The sequence below is a fragment of the Asterias amurensis genome, chromosome 1, assembly GCF_032118995.1.
Source record: "Asterias amurensis chromosome 1, ASM3211899v1".
Lineage (NCBI taxonomy): Eukaryota > Metazoa > Echinodermata > Asteroidea > Forcipulatida > Asteriidae > Asterias > Asterias amurensis.
This window is the reverse complement of record NC_092648.1, coordinates 15,144,281-15,159,369: the sequence shown is the minus strand read 5'-3', so window position 1 is coordinate 15,159,369 and position 15,089 is coordinate 15,144,281. Positions and strand designations below refer to the sequence as shown.

Below are 15,089 nucleotides of genomic sequence, written 5' to 3'. Positions count from 1 at the left end.
ATCTAAGGAGCCAATTGTCTACCCTTACAATACAGCTCCAACGTGTCCATTTCCACTACCCCAGCCAGTCATAGTTTGCCAATGGCCATAAATGATTCATGCTTTGTGAATAATGCATTTTATGTATTTCCACCCCTACCCTCCCCTCAACAAAAACTATAAATAAAATACTCACGACCCCCCCCCTTCCCATCACACACAGAGTTATTACTGTGGTATTAGTTCTTTCTTTTTTGAAGACTAAAAAGTACAATGATCTTTCAAACTTAATTGGCCCTAACCAATTTGAGGTCATCCTTGCATTTGATATGGTGTCGTTCCATGGCTTTGTATTCATTTAACGGTTTGTTATCATGATTAACTAAGAAGCTCTTAAAATCCCACACAACTCAATTTGTTCTTCGTACTACGCCGAGGATGAATTGTCAACAATTGTCAAACATCTCTTCAAAGCATGCCGCTGTTTGTACATTGTACTTTCAAAAGGTGTTTGGACATTTGATGGATCAGCAGATAATTGATTCAGTCATGAAATTGTTTCACAGAAAGTGGTGATGATAATAAGAAGTCGTATTCACTGAGTAATTGCAATCCTTTAATTTATGACTCAATTCAAATGACACTAAAAAAAAACACTCATTCATGGACAGAAAATAATTACGGGGAGGATAAACTTATGAATAAAGGGTTACATTGTAGAGGTGGGGGCAGGGCAAAGTGTAAGCCAGAGGGTTCACTTGAATATTTAGACTCCCTTTTTGACTGTCATTTACGTGTAAATTCATTATAAGTAAACAATTTAAAAGCCCAATTTTTCAGAGAAAGAGACTGGTGAATTTCAAAGATGTTGCCAGATCATAAACCATCTATTTGACAATTAAGAAACCATTATAAAAAATTAGTACTAATAAGGTGTTCCTAGTACACTACACACCAAACGTCCAGCGGTATCTGAACTGTTTTTTTTTTTTTTCATTATTTAATATAAGAGCGGATTCAGGTACTATTTCCTTTCAGAATAAACATATTTCTATTTATCAAAACAGTTGATATTTAGTGGACATTTTCTTACCTTTTTCTAAGAGTAGCATCACAGACTTTGACTACTCGAATAATGTCCTTCTGTGTTCTGTTGAAATTGTGTAAACGAGCTGCCACCAATAATGCTGCAAAGACAAATATTAATTTCTAATTAACAAAATTTAAGTTTTTTTGTATCATGACTGAGTGAATAAAATAAATTTAGAAAACACATGTTCACAAAATTAAAAACATGAATCAGCATTTTAAACTCAACTATAGACTGTTTTTAAATTAATTGTTTGAATTTCTTTTATATGTTTATTCGTATGACAATGTCTGTGTGTAAACATTGAAAGAAAACTGTTGACTGTGTCAACGGTTAGGAAAATATTAACAAGTGCAGAAGTCATTTTGCTGGGTTTTGTTACGCAAAACCTACTTTAAAAGCATCTTTAAGAAACTGTATGATGTGGCTTAACTGTTACACAGTGTGGGAAGTTTAAAGAAGTCTGGGAACCAAACATAATAAGACAAACCTGCGCCACAGAGCCCCGAGGGCCTTCGTCCCAAGTGCATCCAGTCACGCTTCATCCTTCCAACAAGCCGTAACGCTGTCATGGAAACTTCATGTACCTTTTCTGTTAACTCTAACTTGTGAGCAAACCGGTGGATGTATAAACAGGGATCTGGAAAAAAACAGAAGAAACTTTGAAAAAGTGCTACATGACAAAGGCTTGGAATTATGAGCAGGCCACAACCACTGTTGCCCATGGTCTTTGCCTTAATGCCCCTTCAAACGTTTCCCATTGACTTTGTAAGATTTTCCAATGGAAGTGCCCTTTGCAAAATGAAATCGGCCTTGCACTTTCAAAAATAAAATTTCAGGCCTGAAGGATAATGAGTTATTCCACTGCCACACAACAATTTAAAAAAATGTACACAGTCTTTTTTGTAATTTTTTATGAATTTATACATGTTTTTCATCACCCGGTAGCCCCCAAAATTTTAAGTCCTTTCATTTGTGATTGAAAACAAATCAAAACTATAAATGTTTAGAACTCAGAATCTGTATAATATAAAACCATTCTTTATTCGTAAAAAAAAAAGGGGGGGTGTGTGAAAGAATGTACACACAACTCAGGCTACGGTCTTGCCTAAAAGCCAAATCACATGCAGGGTATACAAGATAAACAATATGAAAATTACATTCAAACATTTAATAATTGTTTACAAATTTATAGCCAAACATTTAATGTGAACTACTAAACATGTAGGCCTACACTAAAATGCTAACAATTTCCCTGTCCAATCCTGCTACCCTTTATGCACAATTACGCATAGAGAACATGCACACCACATAGACACAGTCTCCTCATCTGACACTGTGCCTATAATGGAGCACCCCTTTCACAATAATGGACTGTCCTTAAATTTCTCTTGGACAGGGCATTGTGGGAAACCAATGGCTGAAAACAGCAGTGGAAACAGGAAGTGAGTTTAGGATCAGGAAGAATCATATCATAAGTAAGCAAACCTTTTGTTTATTTTGTATCAATACTTTATTTACAAGTAATGAGTGTGGAAAATATACAAATGACATTGCAGTGTGCATTCTTGCAGGTAAATGCTGTTACTTAGGGTCATTTGTGTATTGAAACTGAATCAGTGAATGTGTAGTATAAGTAAGTGTAGCAATGCCAAAAGTTTGACATTTTTATATTATGAATATGAGGGACTGCAGTTTAATTCTATCACTCAGAATAGGTCAGCTGGTTGAATAAAAGGTGAGGTTTGTTAGGTAATTTCCTTCCTGTATGGTTTCAATAATGCACTATATATCCTTCCTCATTGTTGAGTGTGCTTAATTAGTCAAAAGCCTTGCATTTGTTCTTCAAGGTGCCTGGAATTGGTCGGTGTCAAATGTACAATATTATTATTGGTATTGCATTTATGCATGAGTGACTTATAAATGCTTATAAATGACATTATGTTGAAACGATTAAAAATGAAATATAACAACTTTATTGAATAGATTCTTGTTTGTCCACATGAATAAAAATATTACAAAGCCATTCTTATCCCTGACCAGACATGAACATGTACATGTACATACTGTACGTACTTGTATAGTGTGATATTAATTGTATATGTTTGAGTCTAGGCTGTGTGCGTCTGTGGACGAAGGAGGAACGAACATCTCCATGTCTGAGTAACTTGAACACTTTCAAGATGTACTCGCCCTTGATCATACAGTATTTGTTATTTAAAGTTCCTCCAAGTTACTCAGACCATCTTGCTTTGAACTAGGGTACAAGTTAGTAGAAAGGACATGTATATAAACGACTCATTCGTTTTTGAGGCTACATGATGTGTTTATAAAAAATGTGTCCGTACAACAATGACAAGGACTACATAAATCTGCTTGTTGTTACACTATCTGACTATCAATGTTACTGACAATAATACATACACCCGCATTCATGGATTGATTTGTTATAAAATGGGAAATTGCGTATAGCCTACACTGTAGGTTTTAAGCCAACATCATGTCTGTGTCTGTTTTTATCAATGTTAATATTTAACTTGTTCTTTTTTGTATTTGTTCCTTTATTTACATGTAGGATCCACATACAGTAACAAATTGGCCAGTTTCCATGTAATCTTGAAGACTGAAAGGTCTGCTGAAGGGTGTGAACGACCAGTCTCATCAATCCAGCACAGTCAGTCAACTTGATGTAATAACCCAAGATGGAGGCACTGAATCTGGGTGAGCCAAACATTCAGAATCTGAGCGGCGGTGGGGAAAATCTTGAAGTGGACAACCGCCCTCCGAACAGCATGCCGAAGCAACATTCAGCCTCCAAGAGTCCCAACAATGCCCAGGGCATTTCACAGACCACTCTGCCGATCGAGATCCCCTCCTCCGACGCCCGAACGCCCATCCAGGATATAGTGCAGCCAGAGAGTCCCATGCTGATCACGCCGCGACGCCCGCTAGGGCAGAACTGGCAGACCAAAGGGGCGACGGTACGGGAACGCAACGCCTACATGTTCAACAATGATCTCATGAGTGACATTAAGTTTCTGGTCGGACCCAAGAACACTGCCCAGCGAGTGCCGGCACACAAGTATATCCTTGCCTCGGGGAGTTCGGTGTTCTTTGCCATGTTCTATAGCGATCTTGCTGAGAACCAATCGGAAATTAACATTCCTGATGTGGAACCACAGGCCTTCCTTACATTGCTCAAGTAAGCCAACCATTTTGGGAGGTTTTACAACCAGGGCCCAATTTCATAAGGCCTGTAAAGCACAACAAAATCTTGCTAAGCAAAATCAGGTTACCAGCCAGAATACCTTACAGTTACCATTGATGTGACTGGCACCCCACTCATTTCTCACTTTAGCCAAAAAAATTTGCTAAGTAGAATTTTCTGCTTCAAAAGAGCTTTATAAAAATTGGGCCCTGTATAATGATTTCCAAAATGAAAATCGTGACTAATTACTGTTCACAGAGTTTCAAACAAAACATTAGTACACACCCTTCGGCGACAGCAATTTTTTCTCAAAAGTTTTTTAGAAATTTCATACATCAATGAATCAGGATTTTTTTATTTAACCACAAGGAACCTTCTTTCCCAAGGCAATTTTTATTTTTTTATTTTACCCCCACATTACATGACTCATTCAACCACAAAATGTACTCCACTTAATTACTGCCGGGAAAACAAGGAGGAGAAAAAGAATAAAGCAAGTACATGTATGGCATCTTGTTGATCATTTCAAATGACTCACAGTCTTGATAACTTGTAGCTGGAACTCTTCCAAGATATATAATATTTAAACAAATAAGAGATCATAATTATAAACATACAAAAGAATAAAAAAAACTTAAAGGTGCCAAAATTGTCTACAAGGTTGGTTCGTCTAAAAAAGGTGCAAATTTAAAACTTAAATTCAAGGGGAACCAGGAAAATGAAGTTTACTTTACATGGTACAATGTATAACCCTATTGTAAAAACAGGATTTGAACTTTGCTTTTAAAAGGGGCACTCTATCAAGGCAAATATAAATTCCTATTGGAACTTTGCAAAGGGCACAACCGCAAAAGCCTAGAGCACCCCCAGGTTATTTCGAAGCCTGTAAAAACTTCAGTAGAAAATTGCTATTATGCCCCTTCAAGAACAAAATTCAAGGCCTGGTACATGGATGTCAGGTTTCCTTATATACTCTACTTTAATTATAAACCATCTTTCATGTTATTGTTTCTTCCAGATACTTGTACTGCGACGAAGTTGACCTCACACCTGACAATGTGCTAACCACACTCTACGCAGCCAAGAAGTACATCGTGCCTCACCTGGCCCAGGCCTGTGTCAGCTTCCTGGAACGAAGCCTGAGTGCGAGGAACGCTTGCGTACTCCTGAGCCAGAGCCATCTATTTGAGGAGCCTGACCTGATGCAGCGATGCTGGGAAGTCATTGATGCTCAGGCTGAGGTGGCCCTCTCGTCGGACAGCTTCTTGGACGTCGACTTCAAGACGCTGGAGAGCATCCTGATGCGAGAGACACTCAACGTCAAGGAGATTGTGCTCTTCCAGGCGGTCTTGCGCTGGGCAGATGCTGAGTGTAACCGTAAGGGGATGCACCCCAACCCGGAGAACAAGCGTAAAGTACTTGGCAAGGCGCTGTACCTGGTGCGCATCCCCACTGTGCCGGTGACTGAGTTCGCTAACGACGCTGCACAGTCGGGTCTTCTAACTCTCATGGAAACCACCAATGTGTTCCTCTACTACATGGCCAAGAATAAACCCAAACTGCAATTCGTTTGCCTGCCGAGAAAAGGCCTGCAAACCTGCAAGGTCCATCGGTTCCAGTCCTCTGCCTACCGTAGTAATCAATGGCGCTACAGAGGCAGATGCGACAGCATACAATTTTCCGTGGACAAGCGCATCTTCATCGCCGGTTTTGGACTTTACGGCTCCAGCTCTGGAGCAGCAGACTACGGCGTCAAAATCGAGCTGAAGCGAAGCGGCAAGGTTCTCGGAGAGGCACAGACGAAATTCTTTTCCGACGGCTCAAGCTGTACCTTCCCGGTGATGTTCCCCAACCCGGTGCAAGTGGAGCCCCATGCATACTACACGGCCAGTGTTATACTCTGCGGTTCGGAGCTGAGCTACTTTGGTCAGGAAGGACTGACTGAAGTCACTGACCACAACGTGACATTCCAGTTCCAGTGCTCACCGGAGAGCACCAATGGAACTGGCGTTCAGGGAGGTCAAATCCCAGAGCTTATCTTCTATGCATAATTAATGAGGACTGACCTATGAATAATGAATATTAATAACCTGAAGAACCTGAATCTCAGTGTCTTACAGTAGTGGCTCGCTAAGTACTGTATATTGTAGGATCATCGTACATTGTAGTTATATACAGTGTACTGAGCACTGAACAGTACATAGAATAGACTAAATTATTGTGTATCTTAGTAACTGCATACTACTCGCACACTGTTAACAAGCTGTCTCAATAGATGTATTTTTGTGATAAACAGTCAATGCACTTCACTATGCGGATTCAAATCTCAGTTATGTTTACTTTTTGTAGTACCCTGCTGCTGGGTTTGTATTGACTTAGCGCACAGGAAAATCTCAAATTTGATCTGTTTTGTTCTTAGATGATGGGATAACAGCCATCTCATAAATGTCACTCTGTGAACTACAATGAGAAAATTAGAGGTTTGCAAGAGAACAGTGAAATCCAAAAAATATTTTATCATAGAATGTGTTGAAAGTTTTACAGTTCAAAACACACTGATTATTTTGTAGAGGTTCAACATGTAGTTTCTCTTCTCTTAAAGGACAGGGTAGTTTTTTACACTGCACTGTGTACGCGGCGTAATACACGAGGACCTACACTGTACATTATTTATGCTGCTTAGACAGCCACAATTGTATTTTGTACACAAGTTCACAAGATGTACAAATGTAGAGAAGCAAGTATCCGCTAGTGTAAATGAACCAATTCTACCAAAAGCCCAGCCAGTACATTGTACATGTACAGTGTTTAAGAGAAGTCTTGAATGCAGGCACACACTGTACATTTTATGTTGAGATCTAATTTACATTTTGCGCATACTACAGTACATGTAAAACTCTAGAACTACTTCTTAATCCATGAAGAACACTGCTCATTTAAAAAAAAAACATTTGCTTATTTGTAGAGAGCATAAGAAATGTGAATGTTGTTTTAAACAGTTGCATGCATGAGGCTTATTATTATGTTCAGTAAGTGACTTTAACTAACTTTTGCAAATGATTCATAATAAATTATGATCAATTTTAAAGACACTGGACACTATTGGTAATTGTCAAAGACCAGTTATCTCACTTTGAAACCTGTGAAAATTTTGACTCAATTGGTCTTCAAAGTTGCGAGAGAATAATGGAAGAAAAAACACCCTCGTCGCACAAGTTGTGTGCTTTTAGATGCCTTGAATTCGAGACCTCAGCTGTGGTCTCTTATTAAATTCAAATATTTTAGCGAGAAATAACATCTTTTCAAAAACTATGTACATGTACATGTAACTTCAGAGGGTGCCGTTGCTCACATTGTTTTATACAATCAACAGCCCTCCATTGCTTGTTACCAAGCAAGTTTTTGCGCTTACAAATATTTTGATTAATTACCTGGGCCCAATTTCATGGCTCTGCTTACTGCCGAATTCTGTGCTTACGATCACGATTCCTCGCTTATGTGCAAGCGCCGAATTTCTGCGCTAGCCTTGTAAGCGTAGAATGCATAGTAAAGCGGAGTACGCACGCGCAGAAGCCAAAATTCGTCGCTAACCCGTGAAATACGCTTGCCGTAAGCACAGAATTCCCTGCTTCCGTAAGCGCCGATTCTGTGCTTACGCTAAGCAGAGCCATGAAATTGGGCCCAGTAGTGTCCAGTGCCTTTAAGCAGGGCAGCTTTAGTTTTCAAGATGCTGAAATACGACTGCAAGTAGTATAAATGCTGTATAACTGCCATACCTTTCAGTATTTAAATCTTAACAGGAATGTTCATGCAATGTTCCAAAGCGCATCCACTTCAAAATTCTCCTTCTTGTGTATCAGTCTCTCCAGGGCACAGCACCAACATACATCCAGAACCTGCTACATCTTCATGCTCCACCCAGGCACCTCAGATCATCGTCCAGCAAACTTCTAAACATTCCACGAACACGCCATTCATGGGGAGCCCGCTCTTTCTCACACTCTGGCCCATCACTATGGAACGAACTCCCCCCTAAACTCCGACAACTCACTACATATTCCAGCTTCAAAACCCATTTGAAAACTTATTTGTGTGCTTGACTATATTCTTCGCTATCTGGCTTCGGCATCTCTCCTGCGCCAGGAGTGTCTTTTAGACAGACATGGCGCATTATAAATTGCCACTATTATTATTATTATTATGATATGTGCCACTGCCTATGGTCCGAGATTGAACTTGCTCATACTGGGGCAGATTTCACAAAGAGTTAGGACTAGTCTTATCTCGAGTTAGGACAGGCCTTAAGTTTTTAAAAGCTCCTAGGACTAGTCCCAAGTCAAGACTACATGTAGTCCTACTTGTAAGTTCTTTGTGAAATCGACCCCAAGTTTGTAAGCAATTCCACTGGTCTAAGTTAACGGTTTCATTCAGTAAATATGAAAGGAATTTCTTTTACATTTACCACAACCAAACATTTCTAACACTTTCAAATGAAATTTCTTCTAATTTGTATTACATTTTGAGCATGAATTACTTCCAATAAATTGTCAATTAGCACAAACTCACCTATAGCTGGGACATTTATGTGTAGTTCTTGTGACAGCTTTAGGTAGGTTTTCCCAAGAACATAAACATTAACCTGTCAAAGATAGATGTAGAGGCATTTAATTTAGAAAAGACTTTATTATCCCACATGTCCTTGCAACGTAATTTTACTTCCTTCCTCATTCTACCAAAACCCAACTCCATTTGGGTAAGCTCAACACCCAAACTGATGGACACTGATGGATTTATGTCGGGCCCAAATGTAAAGAATGGTTAGTTTACTATCCAGAGCAGCCATCAATCAAGAAAAATCAAACAAGATATGCGGTTGGATTTTGAAGGTATGGGGACGGTTAGAATTAGAAACATCAGAGGCAATTGCTTTGATTGCCCATGGAGGAAGAACCTCCATGGATTGCCCCAGGTCATTGCCTTGATGCCCTTGAAATTTCAAATTTTCTCATAGAGATGCCTTTGACCAAGGAGAAAACACATTGATGCCCTTGCCCTTTTGAAAACAAAGCATCAAGCCTGATGAGACGACAATCAACAGGTTTTTAACAGATGCTTCCATATGGCCTTTACTGCCCTCGTGTTCACCTTGGTGCCCCTTCAAATCTTTCTGAAATCTTTCTGAACAAAACCTAGACCCCTTTGATGGAATAAACTTCAATGTCTGCTTTAGATTTGTTAGTGCTTTGGGTAAAGATTAGGCTAAACTTTGGACTTTTCACTATCCTTTAACAAAAGTAATGATTTCTATGATACCTTTGGGCATGTACAGTTGACTCTCATTAAAACAAGATCCCTGGGGGACTAGCCCAATAACCTCTTTATAAACAGGAACGGTATTATAAGAGAACAACAAATAAAAGAAACACACAAAGCAGAAATGAAACTTGTGACTTCAGAACAGATAAACAGAACCTCTGTATAACAATGCTCTTTAAGACAAGGGTTAAGTGTATGTTCATGTAGCTTTGACGCAATGACATGATTCAGCGTTTTTATACAGGCAGTTGCATTTCCAGGATTCAAAAAAAAAAAAAAACGTGAATCTGGCCTTTTTCTGAGAATAACAGAAGACAATTCTTATTAATAATTTGCTGTCCAAATTTTCTTTACTCGCTGACTCATTCAAATGTGTTCATGTGCGAGTTGTTCTGTCTCCAAGACTGTTTGTAATTTTTCTTCTTCCTTTTTTTCTTCTTTTCCTCATTCTTCATTTTTTTTCTTGAAAATTCTGTACTATGGATGTCTTTTGCTATGACTCATGGTCATGCTTTGGTCACATGCACGGGTGTATGGATTGTGGTTGAGTTTTCCCCAAAATATATATAATCAGCAAGTATATGAGCGGTGCCAGTCTGGCGTCTTATGCCGGGGACAGAACAAAATCATACCCTCAAGTGCACTGACATGTAAAGGTCTGCGTAAAGTTCATGTACTGAGGAGACCTTTTTGGGTGAATTACCACAAAGAAGTATGCAGCTTTACAAAAAAATAAATAATCTATTTGTAAGAATACAGACCTGGGCTAAATTTCATTGAGCTGCTGCTTTAAGGTGCTTAAAGTTGGGTTTTTTTTTGCCAAAAGACCAAACAAGTTTTTGAACATATTCCAACAGATGACAATGGTTCCAAATGGTTCTTTTAAAACAAAAAAAGGAAGTTTTTTTACAATATTTAACAAATCTTATTGAAAATCTTACCTGAAGTAAATCGCTGAGATCTAGAAGCATATCTGAATAAATGACATAGTTAAGGAACTCATTTTTTTCAATTATTATTTATCTTTGACATAGTTACTTCTTCTATTGATGCGCCAGCCCCTCTGCTCTCTTTTGTTCCCTCATCCATTCCTCAAACCTCACTGAAAAAAAAACCCCCAAAACCAAGGCAATTACTTTGCCCCTTTGGCTTCACCGGAGAGGCATACAAATCGTATTGAAAGAAAAAATTAGTAGAAAAAGAGGTTATTGCATGTCTTTATCCTATTCAAGAAAAAATCCCCAACAGTCATCACAATTCTAAGAAGGGGAATAACTAAGAAATGTCACAAAACATACACAGTGACTCAGTATCGCTTGTCATACAACGTTATGTGTCACTAAAATCTCAGGGTACAATAATATATCGAACAACAAACACAAAAACAATCAAGACGCCTCATGACTAACTACATTTATGTTCATCAACCCATTGCTCAGACCTGATACTTCTCGGAGGCTACGAAGGTGATTGCCTCCATGCCCCCTGGTCAATGCCTTCATGCCCTTGAAATGCTCCAGTAGAAATTAACAATTTACTACAAGATAGGGTGCCCTTTACCAAGGAGAAGATGCCACGGTGCTCTTGCCCTTTCAAAAACAAAGCATACAGGCCTGATTGCCTATCGACTTTACAGCAGAATTATATGTCACTACGCAACACTAAGTAGCACTTTCCCAGAATTACCACCGAAAAAAAAACAAAAAAAATCTTATAAAATCCTCAATGTCTATGATTTGATAAGTGATGATGGATCTGATACTTCTCCTGAGCCCATGTTTGAATGAGTTGACTTTAATTACCATCGACTCGCACTCCATGGCTAATCAATCAAGATGCTCTTCATTTTGTCCAACACTCAAGTTCATCTTCTTTTCTAAGATGTCTTGAGGCAGGAGAGAGCTGTGGTGATAACTGATGCCAATAAAGAGCTGCATCTGGGGTTTTTTGGTCTCATTCTATTTATGTGTTATTATTATTTTGTTGGGCATGTCGGTGTCTTTTAACGGCAAATTATTAATTGGTTATGACATCAATAAATGAATTATGTTGGATCAATAAATAATTATGTTGGATGAACTTGCCGATGAACGTACACATGTCAATGGATTCATAAACCGTTACACCATGAACCTTTACACTCCTCAGGATCCCTTTGAAAGAGTTTTTTCAAAACTATTATTTATTTTAAACCTTTAGGCATTCTGGACCCAAATTTGGGCATTCTGGACCCAAACTCGTTGAGGTTTTGCCGAAACAAGGTCTTTGGAATGTTTTCTCGGTTTTAAAAGCCCTAACCTGCGCAATCTGGAGAATTCTACCAGTTAGGTTTTGTCTTGATGTTTTTTCGTGAAAAACATTTTGCGCTTTGACTGAAAATTGCATATAGGCAAGGAAAATACGCGTATCAAGCTAGCTAGTGCATTGGCAGAACCCTGCTCATCTTACTGATATTCTTACGCTCTTTAAATATATACAATTTGGTCTTTAAAGAAAAACACCTAAGTTCAGCTTATGTAAATGAAGCAAGAGTCACTTAAGAACATTAAATGAAGTTTTACTACATCTAGGATTGCATAATTTGCATTTGACATTATGGAATTTCCACATCAGTGCAAAAACAATGTACATGTACATGTGTCTCGATAGTGCAACAGCATAGAAAATGCAGGAAAATGCTTTAACCAGAAACCACTGTATCTCGGCGCATATTGGTTTTAATCTGAGTTATTTTTATACACCAGATATAACATTTTGACACTTTCAAATTTGCGCATAACGTAAATACTATTTAATGTTTTTGCACTTATAAGGCCCTAAACCAAATGAACTTTTTTAAAAATAGAGCACAAGAAAATGCATACTGTTACATTTTGATAACAACTTTTGGCAATGCTCCTGGCACTAGTAACATTGTAATTGTGGAAATAAAAGCTGATCATCGAGATTCCCCAGCCTTGCATGTTACGTGGGTGTAAATCGAGGGAAATGGCAAGGATTTTCATTCATCTATTTTCCTGTTTGGAACAAAAGCCCTGCGGATAACATTGTCAGGAAAACTAGCTGACAAGCAAATCAAATGTCAAAATAAGCATTCAGAGGGTGCTAAAAAGATGTAAGTTCTCAGAGCTGTCCCTTGTAACACAAGCCTAGCAATAGTAAAAACTGCTACAGGCCAGTAAACACCCCTCTCATTCTGCCTGTGGACTACTAACAACTGTCCATCTAATACTTGTTTAAATTGCTCATTTCTTCCTTATCAGGTCTGGAAAATGTTTTAATTTTAGTGATCGCATGTAATTTCATTGGACCAATAAACCGGTTATGATTCGCTACCAAGAATACAGACAGGTAAAGTTTTGACAAAACGGGTTTGAAATTTTTGATGAAAAAAAAATACCTAGGGCCGAGTAGAATGCACTGTTTACAAAAGCTTTTAAGCACAAGGTCTGGTAATTTATGTGTAAATCAGGCCTGGAATGTCATGGAGGGCCTCCGTTGCCCTGGTCTTTACCATGGTGCCCCTTCAAAAGTTTCCCATAGACATTACATGTAAATAAGAATTTCTAATTGAAGTGCCTTTTCCAAAATGGAAATGGGCTTGCCCTCTCGAAGATGAAATTCCAGGACTGGTAAATCTGAGAACATTTATAGTCTCAAAGTTGAGCAAAACCCCTTAAAATTAATCCAAACAAGTCAATGTTGTAATAAGTTGCTTGAATGAGTCTCAGCGTTTCATGAGCCTGCATATTACAGACTCTGAGCTTGGCTACTCATGCGTTACTCAACATCACTCCCTGGACGTGCCACAAGATACAAACATCCAAGGGTGGGTTGAGTTCATGCTGAGGCAGGCACGTTCTCACATTTGTAATTGGGAGAAGAAAAACATCGTAAAAAAAAAGCTGTTCCAAGAAAAACAGGGCCTCTTGGGAAAAAGTCTGATGGGAAAAACATGCAAAGTTGCTTCACCGAGATGTGAGTGAACTTGTGCTCTTTTGTTAAATGTTTTGGCCCCAGGCAGGAGGGGGAGGGCGGCTTATCATGCTTTTTTTCCTTCTTTCGTTTTGCAGTGTACATGTAAGTGACAGGGGATGTTTTCTGTGGAGGATGCCTCAGATGTGGATGACAGCCTAATAAATAACAGTCTCTTAAAAAAAAATTCAAAACTGTTTTTTTCAAATTCTCTTTCCTTCAGTTTACATGTATGCAAATGACCAATGACTGGAAAATAAGTCAAAGGTTGAGGCCTGAGAGCCTATAGATCATTGGGGTAGATTTACCATCTTTACAGGGGTTTAATTTTTAGAATACCTATTTCCTCAGCGATAACCCGAATGAAGTGCAACAAACTTCCTTCTGGGCATGCTGGGTCTGAACCAAAGGGATCAGGAGCAGCAGCATCCCAAAGACCCACCCACTCCAGATATTCTCTACCACTTTTTTGTCCCCGCCCCCTCCCCTCCCCTAGAGGTCTTCAGATTGAATTTGTCATCAGTAAAATAACATTATGAAATGATTGCTCATCCAACTGGAATCAATCTGCAGAGATCCTGATATTCATTAGGATAATCTGGGAATGATCCGCTGGATTTACACCTCGGCAGGTGGTTTACTTAATCCAGTGATCTCATCACGTCTTCTCTTCCGTCATGGCAACAACCTATTCCAAGCTTCATAAATGTAACACAATGAGAGGTTGACTCCAGTTGAAACAAGTCTGGTACCCGGCTGACCCAGATAAGTGTTATGTTGATAATATTTGTCCGCCAGGCTGCAAGTGTGTGGTTTTTTTTGAGGTACTAAAAACTCTGAGTTGAAGAAAAATCAGGATAAATCTCATGGGTGTTTTATGTACATATTGTAGCGGCGGTGCCGATCGATCGACTCCCCTTCGGAGCAACGCTTTTGGCCCAGACAAGCCGATCGTGTCTGCTTGACGGAGAGGGCGCTCTCTGGCTAAGGGTTTCTGTTTCGTATAATTTTATGACTTGCTGTGTGTGAATAAAATGCCAAAGAAACGGACAGAAAAGGCAGTTAATTGTACATTCAATTGTGTCATTAAACTGTGTACAATGCAACCCACGGTCAATGCTACAATATGAATCTTTCATTTCTGTTATTCAATTTGTACCAGAGTATCTCTGCTGTATCTCTGCTGTGATGGGATCTGATGTATTTTTAGTCTCCACAAAAAGGGCCCATCTAAATTAATCAGCTCACATAATCCTTTGTTTAAAGCAAATTATGTGATCTGGAAATTTAATCTGATTGGCACCCAGCTCTGTTATGCTTTTTTATCTGTTCTTGCTTAGCAAATAATGTTTGTGCTTACTACCTACAATGTAATGTTATGATCACGACCCAATGTAGCCTGCAAGCATAATATCTTGCTAAACACAGAATAGCCTGGCTTAGTTAAAACAGGTTACCAGCCAACATTTCACAAAATTAACATTGTTGCCACTGGTCCCTATTCTTTGCTCAGCAAAGAAA

General features: G+C 38.9%; 2 protein-coding genes across 5 annotated transcripts in view; one reads left to right on the top strand and one right to left on the bottom strand.

Moving 5' to 3' along the window:
- The window catches only part of LOC139947002 (transcription factor IIIB 90 kDa subunit-like), a 51,804-nt gene that overhangs the window by 25,974 nt on the left and 10,741 nt on the right, over positions 1-15,089 (bottom strand). For both annotated transcript variants that reach the window (XM_071944815.1, XM_071944823.1), the window contains exons 5-8: positions 10,535-10,566; positions 8,844-8,916; positions 1,560-1,709; positions 1,073-1,166 (exon numbers count right to left, since the gene is read on the bottom strand). In XM_071944815.1, coding sequence (XP_071800916.1) covers positions 1,073-1,166; positions 1,560-1,709; positions 8,844-8,916; positions 10,535-10,566 — 349 coding nt within the window. The remainder of the gene's footprint in view (positions 1-1,072; positions 1,167-1,559; positions 1,710-8,843; positions 8,917-10,534; positions 10,567-15,089) is intronic.
- Positions 2,358-8,846, top strand: LOC139947016 (BTB/POZ domain-containing protein 6-B-like). Of its 3 annotated transcripts, none has more exons than XM_071944835.1 (3): positions 2,358-2,547; positions 3,645-4,271; positions 5,296-8,846. In XM_071944835.1, exons 2-3 carry the CDS (start codon positions 3,772-3,774, stop codon positions 6,326-6,328), a joined length of 1,533 nt encoding a protein of 510 aa, XP_071800936.1. In that variant the 5' UTR covers positions 2,358-2,547; positions 3,645-3,771; the 3' UTR covers positions 6,329-8,846. The 3 variants fall into 3 exon arrangements, with proteins under 3 accessions (XP_071800936.1, XP_071800951.1, XP_071800943.1); XM_071944850.1 differs by lacking the exon at positions 2,358-2,547 and adding an exon at positions 2,558-2,643; XM_071944842.1 differs by lacking the exon at positions 2,358-2,547 and adding an exon at positions 2,658-2,807.